The sequence below is a fragment of the Dasypus novemcinctus genome, chromosome 25 (genome assembly GCF_030445035.2).
Source record: "Dasypus novemcinctus isolate mDasNov1 chromosome 25, mDasNov1.1.hap2, whole genome shotgun sequence".
NCBI classification, from domain to species: Eukaryota; Metazoa; Chordata; class Mammalia; order Cingulata; family Dasypodidae; genus Dasypus; species Dasypus novemcinctus.
This window is the reverse complement of record NC_080697.1, coordinates 23281867-23305000: the sequence shown is the minus strand read 5'-3', so window position 1 is coordinate 23305000 and position 23134 is coordinate 23281867. Positions and strand designations below refer to the sequence as shown.

Below are 23134 nucleotides of genomic sequence, written 5' to 3'. Positions count from 1 at the left end.
AGAATGAATGGAGACTTTCCTGGCCTCCCAGTGCCCCATTGTGCTCACTTCATGTGTTAGGAGATAAAAACCAAGTCACTTCTCCTGCCTTTAATGATATTGAGGTGGCTGTGGCTGACCTGTTCTCTCTGGAATCTTGGCTGCCCTTATTTTCAATGGTAATTTAATTTAGACAAAAGAATTTGCATCTATGGGCGTCTTTCTTCCTTTCTGGTTCCATGAATATTAGTCTCACAGAGTGAGTCAGGACACCTGTTCTTACCTACACACACACACACACACACACACTCTTACACCTCTTGTTGCAGCCTTACTAAATCCATTCTTTTAGGGTCTCCAGTAATAGTTATGACTCCTTAAAGCAAATCATGGCAGAAACTAAGGCAGGACCATGGTGATGCCACTGGGCATCATTTTTGTGTTCCAGTGGAAGAAGCCACGTGGTGTTAAAACCAAGCATGTCTCCTTGCGCAGAGGGAAGGCGGGGGGCTTCAGATGTGCAGGGGTGCAAGAAGGTAATGTTTCTCTTCTGCCATTTCCTGCTATCCCTCCTCAGATCCTGGTTCCAGCCTTGATGGTCACTGCTGAGAAGGATGGTGTGCTCCTCCCAGAGATGTCCAAACATATGGAGGACTGGGTAAGGGAATGGTCCTGTGCTGGGGACATCAGTGCTTTGGAGAGTGAGTGCAGGTGCCCCAGAGGGAAGACACCTCATCATGCCAGAGTGGGTATGGAATGGAGTCATGTCCATGGCAAAGGCATCATCAATAAAATCACTGCCACCTCTTGAGAGCAGCTGTCAAGACAGATGGCTTCCCCTACACTAATACAGTTCTCCCCTCCCTCCCTTCCACAGGCTTTTTTTGTGCACCTAAACGTGCTGGGATGGTACCCAAGATACTGGAGAGGGAAAGAATAATCTAGACCCTGCCCTCTGGGAGCTCACTGTCCACAGTTAATCCCAGCATAGCCTGGAAAGTTTGCAGATGAAGTGTGTACTGGACATTGGAACAGAAAATGGTGCAACAGGGAACAGGGGCTTTGCAGAGGTGCTGACCATTGAATTTGGTCTTGATAATGATTAAGACTTGGCTGGCAGAGAAAGGATGGGCAAACAAGAGGAATGAAAGAGCATGATGGAAGGCAAGGAACGTGCGTGGCATGCTCAGAGGATGGAATGAGCTTGGTGGGATTAAGGAAATTGGCTGTGTCCATTGGGTCAGGTTTAGCTGTGTGGACCCCTAGCAGGGGACCCTGTAAGGAGAGTGACAGAGGCATCAGACCTGTGAGTTGGAAGATCACTCTCCTGAAAGTGGAGGATTGGGAGTCCTGGAGGCAGGGTGGCCGTGGCTCATTTATCCTGGCTAATGGCTGAGAGCTGTCTGGCCTGCACTTGGCCATGGCTTTGTCAGCATCATAAGGCATAGTGGAGAGAGTGCAATTCCCGGGATACTGCCTGAGGACATCCCTCGTGGTTCACAGAGCTGCGTAGCTCTGGAGCCAAGCAAGTGCCATAGGGAGCTCTTGGAGTCTGCAGGGGAGTCCTTCCCACTGGCCTAACCGTGAAGGTTTCTGTGGCCTTTAGCTGGTCCTTTCTGGCCCTTGACACTGACTGCTAACTTCACTGAAGCTTGTTTTATACTCAGAAGGGGCACCTCCTGCCTCCAGGAGGAAAGCATCATTTTTCTCATCATTGCCCACACAGTGGTCTCCTTCACTCCATCAAGGCCTGCGTCCCAAGCTTCTGCATTACGGCTCCTTTGGCGTCACAACGGCGAGCCACTGTGGGGACTCATGGTTGCCAGAGTGAGGACAAACAGTGCTGCAGGCAGACCCCCCGGGGAAGAGAAGGCAGCCTGGAAAGGGGAAGCTGCCACCTTCTAAGTGGCGAGAGACAATGACTAGGTGTCTGCCAGGCAGCAGTTCTGAAGGGAAGACGTTTGTGGAATGAACGAGTCAGCCTGAATTCAGATCTGAGCTCAGCTGTTTGCAGTGTGGCCTTGGGCAACTTACCTGAGCTCTCTGAGCCGTAGCAATCCCCCGAGGATTGCGGCCAGGGTTGTATAAAGCAATGAGTGTAGGGCACAGGAACACTGTAGGAGCTTAATAAGTGATAATCCTTTACATATCGCCGGCTTCTTCAGGGGTGACCTGTGAGTAGAGAGAAAGGCGTCCCTCACAGGTGGACTTTGTTGCCTCTTGTGCTAACCTGAAACCACACCCATTTGCAGACCCCGAGTTAGGGACAAGTGTTGCCCTTCACCATTCTCGTGGGGTTTTCTTCCAGATCCCCCACCTGAAAAGGGGACACATTAAAGACTGTGGACACTGGACCCAGATGGAAAGGTGAGGAGATTCTGGGGGTCCCTGGGTGGGGGAGAACAGGACTCCTGTTCTACCTTCCAGAAAAGCTTTCCTGGTTTAATTCTGCCCTGGCCTTGACCTTGTTAGCATTCGGCCCAGGCTCACTCACACCTACCTAGGACACATTGGCATCACTTTTGTTTCCTTTCCAGGCCCGCGGAGTTGAATCAGATCCTCATTGAGTGGCTGGAAACTGAGGCCAGGGACCCGCCTGTGGGTGCCAAGCTCTAGGACGGGACAAGGGCTGATGCCCCGCCGGCGCTCCAGGCTTCCCGCTGCTGGGGCTCTGTCCTTGGTACCCAGCCGAGGCCTTCCGTGCATCTTTTTTACCCAGCAACATTCTTCAGCGGGGAATTGCAAAACGGTGATTTTTAAGAAGTGAAGTGAATTCAATTTGACATCATTTTAGATAAGGGAAGATCATGTGTGATTCATTCTCTGAGTGTAAATGTATCACTTTCTCCCTGAGAATGATTAGTGTCCATGGAGGTACAGAATGGGAAGGCTAAGTAGAAATTCTGATTCACCAATTCCTAGTTTTGCAGCAAAATCAGCAGTTAATTTTGAAGTATTTCAACAGAGATTAGGGCTCCTTTCTTCGATAAAGCTGAGACAACCATGATACCGCTGTTTGTTTCCTTGTGCGGGGAAGGCAGAGTGATTGTTTTAGGAGCTTGCTGCGTTTGGGTGGCGGCGGTCCCCATCGCCGTCTGTGAGGTCCTGCTTGACGCCGACCAGTGCTGTCCAGGAGCACATTCTGAGATGACGGGCGTGCCCCTCACCTGCAGCGCTGAGCCCCTGAAATGCGGCTAAGGAGGATGCAGGCGTGATTTTCAATTTTCCTGACTTCAAATTCCTTGAAATTTAAGTAGTCACTCCTGGCTAGTGGCTGCCCGATTGCTCAGCGCAGACCTAGCCCCTGCCTGCCTTCCTGGCTTCACCTTTCTTGCAACAGTGTCACGCCCCACGTCCACTGGCTTGGTCTCCGCCAGTGCCTGGCCTCAGGCCCTCAGCGTCATCTCCTGCCCACAGTTCTTCCTGAGGCAGCCATAGGGTCTGATCCTGAACACCACTGTCCCCAGAATAAAATGCAAGCACCAGAGGCTGCCTGGCCCCTGGCCACCCCCAGCCTTGTCTCCCTCACTCCCTGACTCTCCTTGTCCCTCTGCCTACACTCACACACTGCGTCCTTTTGCCTGGAAGGCTCTCCCCTCCCCATTGCCTCCAAGAAGCCTGTCCCAGAGTCCCCAGGCTGCATTATGCTTAGCATAATATGAGCACATACAGACACATACCTTTCTCTCTGCACTTCCTCAGGGAATGCTTGCAGAAGATGTGATCTCTCCAAGCTAAATTCCATCATAATGAGCATAAGTTTGCCAGGCAAAAAGGGTACCTGTGTCTGTGTGTGTGTGTGAAGAAAGCAAGAGGGAGGTGAGAAATGGTAGCACCTACCATACATTAGGTCTCCCTGTGTGCCTGCGATCTTACATGCACCATCTCTGATCCTTCCAGAAGATCCTTCCCATTTGAGAGATGGGGAAACAGGTTCAACATAACTTGCCCAAATTCACATGGCTAGCTGGGGGCAGAACCTGAATTCAGGTACAAGCTGTCTGGTTTGAAAGCTGAGCTCTTCCCACTGAAAGTCTTCTTTCTAAAGCTGGAGCCATACTGGGTGCACTAGACTCCTGCTCTGCCACTTAACAGCCACGTAACCTTGAGAAAGGGTTTTCTGTACCTTGGTTTCCTCATCAATAGAAAGAAGGCACTATTAGTACCTAACTCCTGGGTGGTTGTATTAAATGAGTTAATGTACTCAGTGCTCTAGAACCTTGCCTGGCCTGGAGGAAGTGCCTCAGAAGTGTTGGCTCCAAGATGCCTGGCGTATCTTGGACAAGGCCCATCACAGCTTTATGTTCCCAGCCACACCACCAGATACTTTTGGATCTGAGGATGAAAGGGCTTATTGAAAAGGCAAATATGCAGCCTGGGGGAATGATGATATAAGCTGGATAGCATTGTTTTATTAACTGAATATGCCCACCTTCATTTGTAGGGAAGGGTTGGGGGAAAGGGAAGGAAGGAAAATCCTAGAGCATTCTTCCCTACAAGAAGCAGAAATGGGCAAACCTGTCTCCTGTGATGGTCTCGATTTCAAATATCCTTTCTAGTCATCCCCATAAACCATTAAAAGTGCCTTCGCAATGCTACTGTCTGGGCAAACAGAGGTCAAATGAATGAGGTCCATAGCATTGCAACAAAAATATATCTGGTCATAGAAGATTGAGGGCCATTAAAGACGCTGGACTGGAGAAGGTCCCAAGGTATTCAGGAAAATTCCAAGAATCTCCAGAGCTGCATCTGTAGCCTGCTTTGGGGAACTTCAGTGGCACACATCAACTGCTGCAGTCAATCAGGCCAGCAAAGGGGATTGACTGGGATGGGACAGGGAATGTTGTCAGATACCATTTTAGGTACAATATGCTTGACGTATGTTCAGAATATTTCCAAGATAAAAGGTTAGTTTTATTTCATGACTACTGAAGGTATAAATAAACTTATTCACCTCTTCTAAAGGAAGTAGCCTTATGTGAAGAAGTCTCAGGCAGTGCATACACTCTTGTATGCCCACCAGTGGAACAGTGATGCTGTCCTGAGGAAGCTGAGGCCCCTCAAAAATTAAGTCAAAGGAGTGCCACTTAGTGGCTGTCACCCAGCACTATCCAGTGCTTCCAGGAGAATTGGCTTCTAAAAAGTGAGTCTGTTAAATAGATAGATGAGACAGAAAGCTATTTCACTGGTCAAATGATCCTGTGATTTTAGGACTTTTAGTGACTAAGCTAGTTCCTTTATAGTTCATACCTATATTGCCATCAGTACAAATAAAAAGAAAGCAATGGCTAAAATGTCTAGGTTGGAAGCTCAAAGGACTTTGCAATAGGAATTGAGTAGAGGATATTATATCTTGCTGTTGCAAGGAATCCATCTGGCCACAAATAATATATTTTCTTAGCTTAGCAATTTCAGAAGATTCTCCTGAGTGTTGGCTATTGCACTCAATTGTTTGTCTATCTCTTCTCTGAGGTCCTTGGATCAGAAGCTAACTGACTAGGTGGTTCACCCTTGATCCTAAACCTAGCACAGTGCCTAGAACTTCACAGATGTTATTCACTGCTTGCTGTATAAATCAGAGAATGAGTGCATAAATGAATGAATGGATAAATAGGCTAATTTTCAATTCTTGATTTTGTTGTCCTACTTGGTGAAATGGATAGCCAATTAAATGACTGTTTTCACTATTCCAAACGTTGGTGGATTTCTTATTAAGACCGCTGTTATATCTGCTGATAGAACTAAATTCAGAAGGATGAAACACTCAGATTCTGGACCCCCAAGAATCTTTGCTAGGATCCATTGGATAAACTACAACAGAACATCAGTGGGTTTCTGCTGCATAGAATACAAACACAATAATTATTTGAAGAGTACGTGAAATATTTCCAGTTACTGTGGAGGCTCACAGTTTACATACTTATAAGAGTGGAATCGTTTTCCCAGTTTATCTAAGTGCTCTAGAGGTATGTTTGTCATAGTCAAACAAGCATTTGAGGCTGGTACCTGCTTTGAAAGAAGAGCAATGATGTTTCCACTCTAAGTTCACTTTTTAATCAATTAAAAATAACTCCCCTTTTAAAACCTGCTTCAAGCATATTTCAAGGTCCCTGGATTAGAATCTCACTTCTGTTTCTTATGCAGTTCATCACAGTTCTCCATGATGCTAGTGCCAAAACGGAAGGGCCTGGTATGACTATTTGGGCTTGTGTTGGAATTTCAAAGATAGAAACAAGTTTTTGTTTATGCAGCTCAAAGTATATGGATTCCGGAAGAAAGCCCCTACCAGTGGTATTTGATGACATTTGAATCGATGGAGGAGGCGGATCTATGTTCATTGCCTCCATCAATTATCCTGGATTTCAGCTATTAATAGAAAAAGAACTCTGAATGCCGTAAAACATTTTAGACAGTCTCATCCCACTTTGTCTTATGAGCGTAGAGTGAACTTTATGACCTATATCATGTTTTAAAGAGAACAAGCTGGCTGAGAAGGACGAGGGTGTAATATCTTTATACCAAAAATCATTAAATACTACTCAAAATTTTCACAGTAAGAACATGTATGTAGCAAAGAAATGTGTTAATTACCAAGTACGAATGTTATATGAAAGAGCTCATTTTCACTGGTTAGCAAGTCTTAGAGGGAAGACGATCTAACAGCAAGCTTTAGTGACCATTTAAACTGGAAAATTGCTTTCCCTTGCCAAAAACGGAGCCCTTCAGTCAAGAAGAACTAAATGAACCATCCACCTCAACCACGGGATGAAGGCAGCACAAGATTACTGATTGCATTTTTGCTGATTTTTACATTTTTTTCAGGTAATATATTATTCTTTCAATAAAGGCAGTTCATAAAATCTGCGGGCCTGGCTTGGAGGCGGGGAGGAAGCATGCCATCCAAGGGCAGTGGCAATGGGTGAAGGAAGGGAACCTTCAGCAGGCAAGGGACGGGAGCCAGTCAGGCACTTCCTGGGCTCTGGAAAAGTCCAGGCCCAGCCACACCCCACACTCCAGGCCTCTGGAATGTCCCAGCTCAGACACCCATTCCCAGAGAAGTGAAAACTTAGACACAAGTTCGGTTGAAAGGGGAGTTTGCAGGTGGGGAGCAAGGCATACTTTGCCTGAAACTGGCAGGACGTGAGGGGGGAGTGGGAAGCAAATTATTTGGTTGGAACCAGGCCACACCTCAGTCCTTCCTCTCCTCCCTCCCGTGGGCCCCCCTGTCCTCCAGATTTGATGCTGGCCACAGCTCCTGGGCCCCCTTGCAGGGCTTTGGGACATTAATTGTGACAAAGCCTGATGGGTGCTGTGGCAGTTTGATATTGTTTTACAAATTTCAAAAATAGATACTGGATTATGTTTGTAAACTGGTCTGCTCCTCTGGGCATATCAGGTTGAATTGGATTCAGAGGTCTCACTTTTACTTGATTAAATAATTGAATAAGGCTTTGATTGGGCCACGTCAGTAGGACGTTGCATCCCCACCCCCTTGGTGGGCAGGAACTTATAGAGAAAACGACAAAGCGGAGGAGTTGGAGTTTTAATACACAGAGAAGCAGATACATGAGGAAAGCGAGAAGGCTCCGTTAGACATGGCAGAGGCCCAGGGAAGAGACGAGCTATTTGCCTGATAGTCTACAGCTGGCCTTGTGGAGAGCAGAGCAGCTGAGTCCGGAGAGAAACTAGCCTCAAGAGAGAGATGAGACTTATCCCAGCCGACAGCTGATATTGGAAGAAACTGGGACCATGGATCCTTGAGAAAAAGAGGAAGCCTGAACCCTTGCAGGTGTCGGCAGCCATCTTGCTCCAACAGGTGGCAACAGACGTTGGTGAGGGAAGTAACTTAGGCTTTGTGGCCTAGTAACTGTAAGCTTTACCCCAAATAAATACCCTTTATAAAAACCCACAGATTTCTGGTAGTTTGCATCAGCACCCCTTTGGCTGACTAGTACAGGTGCGTATCTCCATTCCCCACCCCAAAGTACTGTCTGAGGAGGCACCTCACTGCTTCCATTAGGGTCACCCCAGGGGAGCAGACAAGAAGGGAAGAGGCTGGGCCATACTCTTCTCATGGAGACCCCTGTGGAGCCCCAGCCTCATGAGCTCACACATGGGTTCCAGCTGCTTCCCCAACGCCGTCTCTGGGACTCCCTCTCAGTGGATGACCCTGGCACCTACCTATCCTAGACAGCAGCACGGAACCCAGCAGGGTTTAGCTGTGGGGAAAGCATGGGAGCCCACCCCGCTTCACAGTGTTTATGTTCACGATGGGGTGAAATGCCTACCCATGCCTGCACACACATGCCCTCGGCAGCTTGTGGTAATACCAGCTTAGGGGATATGAGTGGCACAGACTCCCCCTTTCCAGGACTTCTGTGCATATATCTGGCTCCAAGCTCCATTCCTCCACTCCAGCCTCACCCTGTCCCTAAGACTCCAGAGCTCCTGCCCATGCATCCCACTAGCGGCCAGCCCTTGGGTTGGAAAGGTCTGATAAAGCAAGATGCTCGGGGACCTTGTAGTTTGTTCATTGCACATATGTGCACAGGACTCTGGCTCTCACTGAGCGAAGGGGTGGGAATATAGACAACAATTTCCCACGGATCCTTCCTCCAGCAAGCTCAGGGTGGGGTGGGGGTGAGGAGTGAGGAGGCAAGAGCTGGCTACCACTTCAAGCACATATTGTGTCCCTGAGTACGTGATTCTTGTACATCTACTTAAATATTTATGTCAACCTAGAAAATGAGGCTAAATTGCCCCCACTTATTGAGGAGGAAACTGAGGTTCACAGGGGAACCCAGACCTGTATGTCCCAAAGCTGACTCTTTCCTTCACTGCATGTTTCTAGGGAGGGGAAGGTGTCTACTAGAAGACAGTGCTGGGGCTGAGTGTCCCCTGTTCCCCTGTGCTAGAGCTACCTGTGTCCTGCTCTGTCCTTAGCAGTGGTATACGACGTGGCTGAGGTTTATTTGTCCCCCAGTTCTGATGAGTGAACTAAGCCGTGCACACACATGGACTCAGACTCCAGCTGCACGTGTATACCACATGCACCCACAGCCCCCACCCCACGGCTCCCTGTAGTTGCCCAGTGGCCACTATCCCCTGACCTATGTTATTAAGGAGGCTCCAAGGGCACCCAGTTTTGAGGCTGGGGTCCTTTCAGCCAGAATCCCGAGGGTTGGAGTCAGAACTCAGGCAGCTTCCAGGAAGAGAGCACCTACCCTTGAAAGGCTGCCCTTCCACCCTCCTGCCCCAGAGGCACCCGGGCCAGGAGGCAGGCCTGAGTAGCTATTGCGAGGACAGACTTTATCCTGCCTGGGGTGGAGCCTGTGCCAACACTGCGCTGCTCCCAAGCCCCTCCACGTGGGAAGAGCTGCAGTCAGCCCCGAGAGCGCCCGGAGCTGAGGTTGCAGCGCTGCCTGCTCGAGCCCCTCGGCCACGCCTCTGTGCCCCACTGCCCTGTGCACTGTCCCCCAAGGGAACCGGACCAGCCAAGGCCACCGACGGCCCGAGCCATGGTAGGGGCGTGCGGTGCCGCTGATCAGCCCAGCAGGGCTGCTTCCAGAGGGTGCTGTGGGCTGAGGACTCCAAGTCAGAAGAAATCTGGGCCATGGGAGAAGCCAGGGGGGCCCTCTTGAGTTGGTCTTGAGGCTCTGGAGAGGCACGAAGTGTTGGGAAGGGTCTGGGAGAGGACGGCCTCTGCTCGTTGCTCTGTGGGCGTCAGGAGGGAACTTGACTTGATGGAAATCTCAGTTTCTGCCCCTGAACGTGGGAGTACTATTAGCTGTTTCATGGTATTGTTGCAAGGTTTCAATGAGATAAGAGAGCTGGAGGGTGCCAGGGCTGTGTCTGTCCCACAGGGGTGTCCACCAAATGTGAGTCTGCTCCCCCACCCACTCTGTGCTGCGGCTGGAGGCCGGGGGCCGCTGTGGGCTCCTGGGGACCCCCGCCCTGCCCCACCGTGTCCTTCCCGGCCAGACAAGCCTTGTGGGCAAGGCGGAAGGCCAGTCTGGAGGCCCAGCCCCCACCAGCCTGCCCACTGGGAGCGCACCTTCACCTGGCCCTCCGCAGGGTGCCCCAAACCAGGGAGCAGGAGCTGCGGGTGCCGCTGTCTCAGGGCTCCACCTCTGAGCTGACCTACCCCCACCACCTCAGGATGGGTCGTGATCTGTCAGGGAGGAAAAAACAGCAGGAAGCACCCACCCCCCAGCCACATGGCTTCAGTGCTTTCCAAGTGTGTTTACTCTTCCCAGTGACCCCGAGAGGTAACTGGGGCAGGGAAGGACCCTGTGGCCTCAGCCTCCCTGCTCTCCAGCGACGGTGCTGACGGTGGGCAGGGGAGGGGAGGTGGCATGACCACGGGATGGGGTCAGGGCAGCCTGCAGGGCTTATCTGCTGAAACCTGCCTTTTCTTTTTCCCTGGCCTAGGTCCATGGACACAAAGGAGTCAAGTTCCAAAACTGGGCGAGGACCTATGGCTGCAGCCCGGAGATGTACTATCAGCCCACGTCAGTGGAGGAAATCCGAGAGGTGAGTGTCCATCTCAGCATGGCGCTCCCGCTGGCCCAGCTCCAGGCCCTGCAGCTCCATCTGGGACTTAGAAAACACAGCCCTGGCGTCTCAGAGATGGAACTCGTGGGCCGAGCTCTCCCCGCTCCTCCCGCTGCACGCCACTAGCACCCCACGCCCGGCGACATGAAGTCTGGTGAACTCAGGGCTCCGGCCCCACTTGCCCGCCCTCCCCACCTCTGCAGCTTCTCTCAGCAAGCCTCGAGTCTGGGCAGCAGTATGCCAGGGACCGCCAAAGTTCCACCTCCAGGCCAGATCTCTTCACTGAACTGTAGACTCATGACTGACTTTTCTCTTTGACTTAATGCATTTATTTGTCCAAAACTAAGTTTTTAATTTTTATTTGTCCCTTGAACCTGTTCGTACCCAGTCTTCCTCTCATCTCTGTACAAACTAGAAGCCAGGATGTGGTGTCCTCTTCTCCTCATTTTCTCTCACCAGTAAGTTCTCCCTACATAATGTTTCCAGAATCCATCTCCTCTCTCCAGCACCAGTGCTACTGTCTGAGCCCAGGCTGCCATCCTTTGCTTCATCCACCATGCCCCGTGACGGCCTACTCCCTGTTCTCCCTGCTTCTGTTCTTGTCTCCTTTTAGCGCATTTTCTACAATCAGCAAAAGTGATTTTCTTTAAGTGTTAAGTTGGATTGGGTCACTTCCCTGCTTAATATCCTTTAGAGGCTTTCCATTGTTTCTGGAATAGAACTCCAACTCTTCTGACTCTAACTGCTATGCATCACCTGGACCAGTCTCTGGCCTTCTTATGGTCTTGCTGGCCCTTACTTACTGTCCTCTAACCACATGGTTCTTCTTTCATTTCAACAAACAAAGCAAGCTCTTTCCTACCCCAGGGCCTTTGCACTTGTCTTCCCTTGGCTTGGAATGCTCGTCCCTTCAGTTTTCACATGACTAGTTTCCTTTTCCTCCTTTAGTAAAAGGCAAAAGATTTATATGATTTGAAGAGAAACCAGACTATCTTATCAAAATAGATGCCCATTTTTCTCTGTCTCAGCTCCTTATTTTTTTTTAAAGATTGATTGATTGATTGACTTAATTTCTCTCCCCTTCCCCACCCCCCACCCCCACCAAGTTGTCTGCTCTCGGTGTCCATTCGCTGTGTGTTCTTCTGTGACCGCTTCTATTTTTATCAGCGGCACTGGGAATCTGTGTTTCTTTTTGTTGCATCATCTTGTGTCAGCTCTCCATGTGTGCGGTGCCATTCTTGGGCAGGCTGCACTTTCTTTCACACTGGGCAGCTCTCTTTACGGGGCGCACTCCTTGTGTGTGGGGCTCCCCTATGCGGGGGACACCCCTGCGTGGCAGAGCACTCCTTGAGCGCATCAGCACTGAGCATGGGCCAGCTCCACACGAGTCAAGGAGACCTGGGGTTTGAACTGCGGATCTCCCATGTGGTAGGTGGATGCCCTATCCATCAGGCCAAGTCTGCTTCCTTCCTTATTTTTTTCTCATTGCATACTCATAACTTGCAATTATTTTGTTGATTTGGATGTTTTCATGTCTTTGACCCTCTCCCTCATAAGAATGTAAGACCATGCTTGTCTTGGTCTCTTTTGCATCCACAGCATCAAGCGCTATGGCTGGCACACAGGGAGCCCTTAATACATATTTGTTGAATGAAAGTATGAATAAATGAGTGAGTGAGTGAATGGATGAATGAATGAACAAGTCCCAATCTCTGCACTTAAAGGGCTTGAAGTCTTATACCTAATATAGGATGTTGATGTTAACCCACCAGCACCCAACAGAGTACAGAGGAGGGAAAATTTCATTCTGGGTGTGAGTGTGAGAGAGTTTGCATGCATGTGTGCAAATGTGTGTATGAGTGTGTGAAGGTGGTCACCATAACGTGATCGATTAGCTCTGTGCCATGGCTTCATATCTGTTAACTCCTCCTGCCAAGGAAGACTACCTAAAGGAAAAATGATAATTGAGCTGGGTCCTGGAGAATGAATAAGAGCTCAACAGGGAAATGTAGAAGGGTGTTCTGAGGGAGGGGAAGAGAGAGTGAGACGCACTTGCAATGAAGGAGAGAATGCCTGCAGGATGGGCCAGCATCCCACGTGGCTGCCGGGACGACGGGTGGGAAGGAGTCAGAAGAGAGAGGCTGGATGGCAAAGAGACTTTGGATGATGAGGGTCTGGAATGCTGAGGCATCTGGCTTCACTCTGAGTTAGAGGGGTGCTCTTGGAGGTAGCAAGTAAAAGCAGTTCCTCAGCTGTGCTGGGCTATCCAACTGGAAATCACTAAGAGGATGATACTTCTGTCAGGGGCTAGTACGGTCAACAAGAAAATTAAACTGGGCCATGTGGCCAAGGAAATTTGAGGAATATGGTACTAAATAAAGCTAAGCAGGTTTCTTTATTGTAGAACCTTGTAGCCTTCAACATGCTAACACCCAGGGTAGCGGGGGAAGGGAGGGGGGAGAACAAATGCTTCATAGCTTTCCCCAATCTTACTTGACCATGGAACCCTCTGTGGATAAAGTGCAAGACTAGTTAGTGTTCAGTGGAACAGTCACGAGAAACCCTAATGAGGGTGTTTAAGAGGGGACGCGACAGTCAATGTGAATGGATTCAGGTTACATCACCCATGTGTTTACTTACCATCGTTAGAGGCTGTCTGTTTATGGGAGGCGTGGGTTCGGCATGGAGGGTCAAGTCAAACCAAGCCCTGGTCCTTGCCCTCACCTTTGTTCTAGCGTGGGAGGCATCCTGGAGAACCTGTGGGCAGAGATAAGGGCTAGAACTGTATCCTGAGTGCACCAGGGGGCCCTTCCAGCCCTTCCAAGGTTTGGTGCTGGAGAAGAATGTGAGTGGGTTTGTCTGGAGAACGGCCTGAGCCGCCCTCCAGCAGGTTCGTTTCGCCCTTCCCTCCTAGAATGGTCTGCATGGCAGCCGGGAGGCAGGCAGAGTCCTGGAGGCCTGGGTACCTAGCCTGGGCCATCTGTGCCCCCGTCTGGTTACCTCACAGAGAAAAGCCTGAGCCGGCTCTGAAGCTGTTGCCTCGGCAGGTGCTGACCCTAGCGAGGCAGCAGAACAAGCGGGTGAAGGTGGTGGGCGGTGGCCACTCCCCGTCGGACATCGCCTGTACCGACGGCATCATGATCCACATGGGCAAGATGAACCGGATCCTCCAGGTATGCAAGCCCCACCTCCGCTTGCCCCTCTCCGGACAGCCTCCCTCCAAGCCTCCATCCGGGCACGCTCCCTCAGTCCTGATCCTCTCCCTGCCCCTGAGTCCCTAAACTGAGCCCCCTTTTCCTGGCCCATCCTCCAGCACCCTCACCTGCACCCTCCCAGGGCTGGCTCAAGCCTCTGGGCAGGGATGTGCTCCCCTTTGCAGCCAGCGAGAGGATGTCAGGCCACTCTCGTGCCAAGAGTCTCCCTCTCCACACTTCTCCGGAAGTTGGGCATCTCAGCCAGGCCCTGAAATGTACCTTCATAATGACAAATCCAGAAGCGTCCAAAGTGGCATGCAGCTATGTTTTGCAGATAGAGAAACTGGAGCTCAGAGAGGGGAAGTGACTAGCCTCGGGTCACAAAGCTGATCAATAGCAGAGCTGGGCACAGATCCGGGACTCTGAGGCCCAGCCCCGTGGTGGGATAATGTCCATGCAATCAGCCGACACCTGACGAGTGCCCACCAGGTGGCCAGGCGGGGCCAGGGTGCCCGCCGGAGTGCCGCACGATAAGACTCCTATTCTGTGGCCAGCCGCTTTGAGCTGTAATTTTTGCAAAACAACCTCCTGTCCACTCAGCCCTAGTAGCACAGGGTTCTCTTATATTTCCTCATTTGTCTTCACCTCTTAGAAAACATTCTGGTCAAAGCACCCGTCATGGCAGTAATTAACTCTGATGACTAATTAGTGAGGCTCGGGCTCCAGCAGTTGATTTCGCTGAGATCTGTGCTCCGGGTCAAGGGACTGAGCTTGTGCATTAGCATCAGGCAGATAGGGATTCTCATCTCAGTTCTGCCACGGGCGTTTGGGTGACCTTGGCAGGGGAGTTAAAGTCCCTGAATCTCAGTCTCCTCCCTGTAAAACGGAGAGACTGCTCCCACCTCCTCGGGATGCTGTGGGGTCTCAGGCGAGAGCACCCTTATCGCACGTGGTAACCATCAAAGACATGTTATTTCTTCCCCTTCCAGTTCTCAGTCTTGACTTCCCAGGGTGAGCCTGAGAGGTGGAGAATTTGAACAGCATCTAGCAAGGTCAAGACCCCGTAGGGCCCTCCTTAGTTGGTGAGATTGCAGAGCTACACAAAGGCATCCCACCTGCCCAGGCTGGATGGGGTTGGGGCAGTGGGGTGGAGCGGCAGGGGGAAAACACAGGTCTGGCAGTTAAGAGACCCGAATTCTAGTCTAAGCTCTACTGGGTGACCTCTTCCCTCTGCCTCATTTCCTGAATATGTGAAAAGAAGAGGTTGCACAGAATCATGTCAAAGCTCCAGCATTCTGAGGCTCTGTCCACAGCCCCCTGGGGCTGCCTGCAGAGCGAGGTGGTTAGAGCTGCCTGCCGGCTGGGACAAACACCCGCACACTCACCCTGAGCCTGGCCGTAGAGGTGAGAAGGGAACGGTGACCTGGTTTCTCCCAGTCTGTGCTGGTCTCTTGCAGGTGGACAAGGAGAAGAAGCAGGTGACCGTGGAGGCTGGCATCCTCCTGGCTGACCTGAACCTCGAGCTGGAAAAGCATAGCCTGGCTCTCTCCAAGTAAGAGCCCCCTCCCCACTTGCTGGGTGGCAGTGCTGCCTGCCACCCCCTCCCTGGCCTCCGCCAGGCACTCAAGGATCTGGCAGGGACAGGGAGCAGCTCTTCCCAGGGCAGAACCCCTTGCTCTGGGCCCCCATTCTTCCCATATAGGGGGCTTGTCTCCCCAGCATCCAGGCTTAGGGGCTGCTGTGTGACTATAGAAGGAAACAGGCCTGAGCTGAGCATTAAATAACAAACTTGTACATGAGTAAAAACAACTGGATTAAGTCTTTCTTAAAACTTGCAGCAAACAACTTTGGAAAGCCAAATACAGGATATGCAGAACATGCACTCAGAGAAACAGAAGAGCACAATGGTTGAGCCCAGGGCTTCCTGGCATACCATCTACAGCTTCTCTTGCACCTCCATCCAAACGTGTTGAAGGATTTCCATTGAAATCAGGGGATTTCCATTGAAACAAGAGTCAAACCAAGCCAAAGGAGTGAATCTCTAATTGTGGGACTTCCACCATTAGAAACAGGTGACAGAGGTGTTTGGGGTATCTCTTCAAGTTGGAAATGGCACCCCTAATGCCTGCAGTTGGTATTCAGGTGTGGGTGGTGCCCTCCGCAGTTTTCTTATCACAGGCCCTAAGGCATCGCCATGTCTTTTCACTCTTGTGACTATTCTGTTCCTCGCTCCTCAACTAGTCATGACAGCTCAGAAACTTGCAGAGCATCCACCATGAGCAGGCCTTGTACAGACCCTGGAGAGACTAAGATGAATAGAATGTAGACCTTACCTGCAAGGAGCTCCCAGCAAGTGGGAAAGATGATGCAGAAATAAGCAAGAATAGTACAGTGTAAAAGTTCAAAGTCAGAGATGTGCTCAGGAAATCATGGGGTACCAGGGTGGCCCCAATTCCAGACTTGGCAAGCAAGGAAGGCCATGTGTGGGTGGAGGGCAATCAGGGCAGGCTCCTTGCAGGAGGGGACCCCTGGGTTGAATCCTAAGAGATGATTAGGTATTAAACAGGAAAGGGAGGCTGGAAGGGTTTCCAGGCAGAGGGAACAGCATGAGCAAATGGCCAAGAGAGTAGAACATTGCAGGGTGTGCAGGGGCCTGTATGCAGATAGTGGGACAGAGTCCACGACCCATGAGAGCAAGAGGAAACATGTTCTAATTATGAGCATGGATTTCTGGTCCCTGAGGCCTCTCTGCACCCTGCTCATAATGCATCTCTCTGTCCCCTCCCGGGGCCGACCACACAAGGCCCACCTGCCTTTCCAGAGTGAGGCCATCCCATCCTGAAACTCGGGAGGGGCTGCCTGGGCCCTCAGCCCCAAGGATGCTTGGGGACTGCCTTAAGGAGTGGCTGTGACTAGAGAGCTGTAGGGCAAGAGGAGATGCAGCAGCTTGTGCAGGCTGCGTGCTGACGGCTTTATGCCCCCCCCATCTCATCCTCACGGCAACCTATGAGGAAGGAATTATGACCCCCATTTATGGATGAAGATGCTGCAGTCCGAGAGGCAAAGGACTGCACCCCAAGTCCCATGGCTCACCAATGTCAGAGCTGGGATGCCCCCACCCTGGTCTGCTTGACTCTCAAGCTCTCCACCTGTGGTGCCCCAGACCAGACAGGATGCTGAGAGGTGGGATAGCAGCCTGAAGACCCCAGCTCCAGAGGCAGGTGGCCCATGTGTAAATCCTGCTTCTTCCTCACACTAGCTCATAGTCCAGTTCCTGGTCCACTATGGCCCTCAGAGTCCTCATCTCGAGAATGAATCTATAAAATGGGGGTGCTGTGAGGAATGGTTGTGTTAAAGTGTATTAAAGACTTAAAAGGTGCCCAGCATAGTAAGTATTCAATCACCATTAGCTCTCTTTCATTTTTCTGGCTCTTCAGAGCTCCATGGACTCTGGACGCGGTTTTCCCCCTTCTCCTTGCAGGCGGCAGGTCAAAGAAGGAGGCCTGGTTATCTCCACCCTCTTCGATGCCAATTTCTAACCCTCTTGTGCAGACAGAAGCCGCTGAGATATGCAGTTTTATCCTAGAGACTCTGGGGCACCCAGAAGGTTTCTGAGTGGAGAGGTGGCGGGTCATGCTTCTCCTTCCCTCACCGCTAATAACGGGTCCTCACCTCTTCAAACCTTCCTGGGACCTCTCTTTGTGCCATTTGAACCAGTCACTTCAGCAGGGACTCTGTCGACCTCGAAAGACTGAGTGGAGAGGAGGCTGCATGGGAACATCTTTGCCTTTGGTCAGGGGGCCAAATATTATTGGTGGATGAAGGAAGGAAAAAGGCTTGTTCTAGGCTGCAGACACCCATAGCTGAGCAGGCAGGCCTCCACCCAGAGCGGATCTCTGCCCTCATCAGCTCATCTGATGGGCCACAGAGATGAGCAAACAGAGACTGGGAGAGGAGAAGGACCTGCCACTACCCACAAGCCAAGTCATGGTGGACTCGGGGACAAGACAAATAAGCTCTTCTGCCCCCATGCTCCTCCCACTCCTGTCCAGGTGTCTATCCCCAGGTGCCTCCCACTTCCATCCAGGTGTCTGTCCCCAGGTGCCTCCCACTTCCATCCAGGTGTCTGTCCCCAGGTGCCTCCCACTTCCATCCAGGTGTCTGCCCCCAGGAGCCTCCCACTTCTGTCCAGGTGTGTCTATCGTCCCAGGGAAGCCTAACAGGTCTCTTGTGTCCCTCTCCCTTCCTCCCCGCTGAGCGCAGCCTGGGAGCCGTGTCGGACGTGACTGCAGCTGGCGTCATTGGGTCAGGAACACACAACACGGGGATCAAGCATGGCATCCTGGCCACTCAGGTGGGTGTCCCTACAGGGGGAGGGGAGGCCTCAGAGGAGTTTCTCTTCACACTCCTAGGAATTCAAGGCAGTGTTGGCTCAGCTCCCCACAGGCCTCAAATCCAAGACAGACACCCCCCGAGAAAACCATTTCCCTCTCCAAACCTCCTTTGTGCTCTATGGACCCAAGTGACCAAGGACCCCTCAGTCCTGCTGAGGCGTTCACAGGTGCAAAGTGCTTTCCCATCCCCTGCCTCCCATGAGCCGCACAGCCATCACATGAGCACAGGGTACCATCCCCATCGCAAAGGTCCAAGGGGGGAACCAGGCAGGTGAAGAGACCTCCCCAGGGCCCAGGTTAGCAAGTGGGAGGCCAGGCCGGAACCCGGGCCACCCGACAAGGAGCCCAGCCCTTGGGGATCTGCAGTTGGCACCTTTGGTTTATCAAAAAGCATTTTATGAAACTTCACAGGAATCCAGTTTGGTGAAACTGGTTAACGGGTTTTAGGTTTAGATCTGGCTTCAAAATCTGGCTTTACCACTCATTGAGTATGTGAATTTGGATAAGTTACTTAACTTCTCTGGGCATACCTGTTTTCCTTTGTAAAATGGGGAGAATAATCCTCAGCCCCTGAAGAGTAAATGTGATAGACTATGTTCAGTGTAAGCCTGGCTAGATGACAGCCCACAGGGTGCCTGTGTCAGGAAGCCATGCTTTGGAATGAAGATTCCTTCATCTTTCAGTATTAGAAGGGGCTTCCCAACAGGCCAGGTTATGCCACCACAGCAGGCTGCTGGCTCAGTTTTCAGGAATGTGCTGGCCACTGGAACAGCCTGGCTAACCACCGGGCCTGGAGTTTTGAGTCCTGGCTCTCCCACCATTGTCTATGTGACCTGGGGTGAATCTGCTACCTCAGTGTCCTCACCTGGAAAATGGGTTTGATCACAATAGTGATACATATCAGGTGCTTAGAAGAGTGACACCATTAGTGTTCACCAAGTGTTGGTGATTGATGTTTCTCATGAAACAAGGAGAAAACCTCTGAGGCCCTCTCCAGACTTTACATTCTATGCGTAGAAGTTTCAGCATTGTTGGGGTTGGACCACATCAATCCCTTAAGTTTCCTTCCAATTAACTATACAGGTGTATAACTACCTTCTGCAGTTGTTCTGATGAAGACATACCCAAGGACACGTTGTTGGGAATAGGGCTCCATGGCCTAGTCTCAGAGCAGCACTGGATCCAAAGAAAACAGCCCCAAAAGTCATGGCAAAGGAACCCATTTTGGTTTTTATTTGTATTTCTTGAATGCCATGAACAGAAACCTAATTCAGAGTTACTAGTTAAAACTACAATTTCCTTTCTCATTAGCATTGTACACACACTCTGGTTGCTACTTCTCCTTTTCTTCCTCCCTCTTTCTAAAACTGCAAAAGCCTCAAAGAATCACTAGGCAAGAGAGGACCATCCTGAAGGGAGGAAGTGAGCCAGGGAGGAGAAAAGATGGACGCTACCCCTGCTCAGCAGTTTGGAGCCCTCTTGTAGGAAGGAGCTGTTGCCACAAACCTTACGTCTGTTTTGTAAGACCTGATTCCCAGGCACCCAGAGTCCTTTAAGGAGATCATCATTACTCCAAAATGCTGGGTTCAAGCCTGAGACAGCCCAGTGGTGACTGGGGGCAATAGACAGCACACTGGCTGCACCCTAAGATTTGCCCATAGTCCTGGTCTACTAGCTAAGATTTCTATCAAGCTGGTTGCCTCAGCTTCGGCAAAATGATCAGTAGGGCATGAAGATAATTCTGAGTGGCCACAGGTCAAGATGTACACAGGATTACTGACCACCTCTTTTAAGAAGCACAGCTGAACAGGGCTGCCCCTCCCCCCCAAACCAGGAGCACCCTGCAGTGTTTTATTTGCACATTACACCAACCACAGAGAGCAAGGGGTTGGCATTTTTAATATCTCCTAAACACCAGACAGTACGCCAGGTGCTTTACCTGGCCTCTCACTGGCTCCCCATACAACCCTGAGATAGTTCTTTTCCCATTTTACAGTCAAGGAAACGGAGTTTAACATGCCCAAGGTCATATCATTGCTACACACTGGGCCCTGCTCAGGTGTCTCACTGCTTAGCTCTCACCCACTGCTCTAGGTCTCAGAAGAAATCTAATTTTTGTAAAGGTTATTACAGTGCCCTCTCTCCCACAGATGGCTATGGTGCCCCATTTCTGCCAATTTCTCCTCTCAGGTCTTGGTCACTCTTAATCGAAATTAGTTCTTCTTTCTCTGTTCTCTCACCCTGAGCACCAAGCTGCCATCTACACATGTCAAAAGCAATTTCCATCCAAATTAGCAGGTAACGGAGTGTGGAGAAGTCCTTAAACAGGCAGCGAAAGCAGTTGCCTCTGGAAATGGGGACCAAGGAGAAAGACTCTGACGTGAATCATCAGTTTCCAACTGAGGGCCCGAGCTTTACAGAAACCCAGAGGTTTCTGGTTGGCTGTGGCTGAGTAGGAGAATCTAGTCCTGAGGCAAGTGGGTGTCAGAATGAGAAGGACTCAGCTCCGCTAAGGTGCTTCACAGGAGGAACAGGGCTGGTGGGACAGGCTGCTTTTTGGGATGGGGGCTGGCTCTACCCCCGTGAGCACGCATCCTCACTTGGCCTTTGCGAGGCACCTTCTCCCAGGAACCCCCAGCTCTTTGCGGTCCCAGTCTCCTTTGGAGGCTCTCCGGGCCGTGGGTGGAAAGGCTTGCTGCTTCCTGACGGTGAGGCCCACAGAATCAGGGGGAGGGGGCCTGGCAGGACGAGTCATTCCATCACGTGGCCTCGTGCAATAGATGGGTCCATCCCTCTGCTGAGGGTGACGCCCACCCAGCCAGAGCCTCCCTTTCCCCGTTTCCCCTTTCTCTGTCCCCATAAGACTGAGAGCCCCTGAGCCTGCAACTGTAGACCAGGCTGAGGAAAGTCCCCCGTGGCCACATAGAGGTGAGCTTCTGGGACTCGGTGACGCCTGGCCTCACTTTAAAGGGCAAGCGGGGAAGTGGCAACTTTTCACGTAAGTGAAAGTCTACAGGAAGTGTCTGCTTGGGGTTCTAAAGCATGTGCCCGCTGCCAGGTGGTGGCGCTGACCCTGCTGACGGCTGACGGCACCATTCTCGAGTGCTCTGAGTCCAGCAACGCTGAGCTGTTCCAGGCCGCGCGGGTGCACCTGGGCTGCCTGGGCGTGATCCTCACCATCACCCTGCAGTGCGTGCCCCAGTTCCACCTGCAGGAGACATCCTTCCCGTCAACCCTGAAAGAGGTACTGGTCCTTTGCTCGCCCTCACTCAGGCTCAGAGGAGAAATGGAGGTCCTTGGCAAATGGGCCATGCTCCAGGGACAGCTCCCCATGGGTCTTCAGTCCCCCTGAGAGGGGAGGTATGGTGGACCTCTCCACTTCTACCTTGGCTCAAGGGCTACTGTGGCCAGACCTTTCTGAGCAGGTTAGTGAAACCCAGAGCAGCTGCAGGGAGGTGGCGGGTCTGAACAAGAGAGGAAGCTGGGTAGTCTTACCACAGGAGGCATGGTACCCAGTGTTAATTAACTGCTTCTTGGAGGGCATTAACTCTCAAATGCACAGAGCCAAAAGATATGCCCAGTATTCCTGTTTATGTAATAGTTCCTTCATAGCAAGTCGATGTAGTAGATGGAGTAATTTCCAGGCTTGCTGGATACCTAAGGTCACATGCGGGGGATTTCTATCTGAATCATAGGAGTCAGAAAGAGTGGCCTCCAGTTGATAAGTGTTTTTTTAATGAATGGAAAGCCGTGTTGGCTGGCTGGCCAACGGGATGGACGGACGGATGGATGGATGGCATGCAGGAAGCCTGGAAAGCCTGGATCTGTTCTGATAATCACTCAAATCTCTGGTCCAATGTTTCTTGGAGTATGGTTCCTCCATGTTTGCCTGATCATTTAATATGAGTAGACCTGATGGCAGTGATGTGAGAAGTACTGGCCCACCGTGATTAGGGTAAAGATCATGGGCTTTGGAGTCAAATAGACCTGACCTTGAATCCCTGCTCTGCCATTTCCAAGCTATGGCCTTGAGCTCCCATTTAACCTTACTGAGCCTTAGTTTCCTCATCTAAAAAGAGATCTACCTTGAAGTATTGATCTGAGGATAAAATCAGCTAACACATGTAAAGTGTCTAGTTCGGTACTTAAAAATGCCCCCGTCCCCATGGCACTCAGTAAGTAATAAATGGTAACTATTATTATCTCATATCTGGCCTAAAATCCTCACCCCTGGAATTTCTAATGGATGAACCTTAAAGCAAAAACCTTAAGCCCAGGAGGCCCCCTTCTCAGAGGCATGGTGTTTGATGGAATTCTCTCCCCAGACTCAGAGTTGGTGTCTGAGAAAGTGGTTCTACAGCTCCAAAGTATGTAGTGTTGATCCCTTGGAAAAACCAATGCCGAGTCCATGTGGGCCATTTAGCAAATGAGCTGGCTGAGGCACTGGCCCAAGAGAGCAGAGCAAGGGCATTTGGAGGGGAACTGTTTGACAGTGACAAGGCATGGTTAAATTAGGGATCCCCATGAGGGCAGGAGCAGGGAGGAGGACACTGAAATGAGTGAGGGATGATTGCTGTCCACTGCTCCACAAGACTCTGCCTGGGACCCTCCCAGGCTCTGAGCAATTTTAGACCATACTGGACCTGCCTCAGTCAGCCACAATCCCCCAGACCAGTGCTAAGGGGCTGATCTGGGCCTTTTGTTCACTCCCAAGCTTGGTTCAAAAAACATTCTACATTCTTCCCAGTGCCAGGCAGGCAAAGCTGTTGTGGAGTCAGAATTGGGGCTCATATGACCCAAGAGCCAACTCCTGTGGCTATGAAATAATGTTCTGAGCACCCACTGGGAAGACAATAGAAGAGATTTTCCTCCAACCCTTTTGTCCCTGCTGTTCCTGGCTTTTCCCTTTCCTGCTTCTCATGGGGTGACCACTCCATGCTGGCCATACAAGAGTGACAATGAACTCCCATTGGGGTGTAGCCCAGGGATCCTCCTCAGACCTGTGCTGGCCAA

General features: G+C 51.0%; 2 protein-coding genes across 4 annotated transcripts in view; both read left to right on the top strand.

Annotated features, from left to right (window-relative positions):
• The window catches only part of EPHX2 (epoxide hydrolase 2), a 55357-nt gene extending 49684 nt beyond the window's left edge, over positions 1-5673 (top strand). For all 3 annotated transcript variants that reach the window (XM_004454155.3, XM_071211930.1, XM_004454157.2), the window contains exons 17-19: positions 557-637; positions 2288-2346; positions 2517-5673. In XM_004454155.3, the coding sequence (XP_004454212.2) occupies positions 557-637; positions 2288-2346; positions 2517-2595 (219 nt within the window). In that variant the 3' untranslated portion in view covers positions 2596-5673. The remainder of the gene's footprint in view (positions 1-556; positions 638-2287; positions 2347-2516) is intronic.
• Positions 5674-9206: 3533 nt separating this feature from the next.
• LOC101447362 (L-gulonolactone oxidase) overlaps positions 9207-23134 on the top strand; it is a 43130-nt gene continuing 29202 nt past the window's right edge. The window contains 6 exon segments of the mRNA XM_004454158.5: positions 9207-9500; positions 10411-10512; positions 13581-13706; positions 15185-15279; positions 17991-18081; positions 21180-21365. Coding sequence (XP_004454215.2) covers positions 9498-9500; positions 10411-10512; positions 13581-13706; positions 15185-15279; positions 17991-18081; positions 21180-21365 — 603 coding nt within the window. The 5' untranslated portion in view covers positions 9207-9497.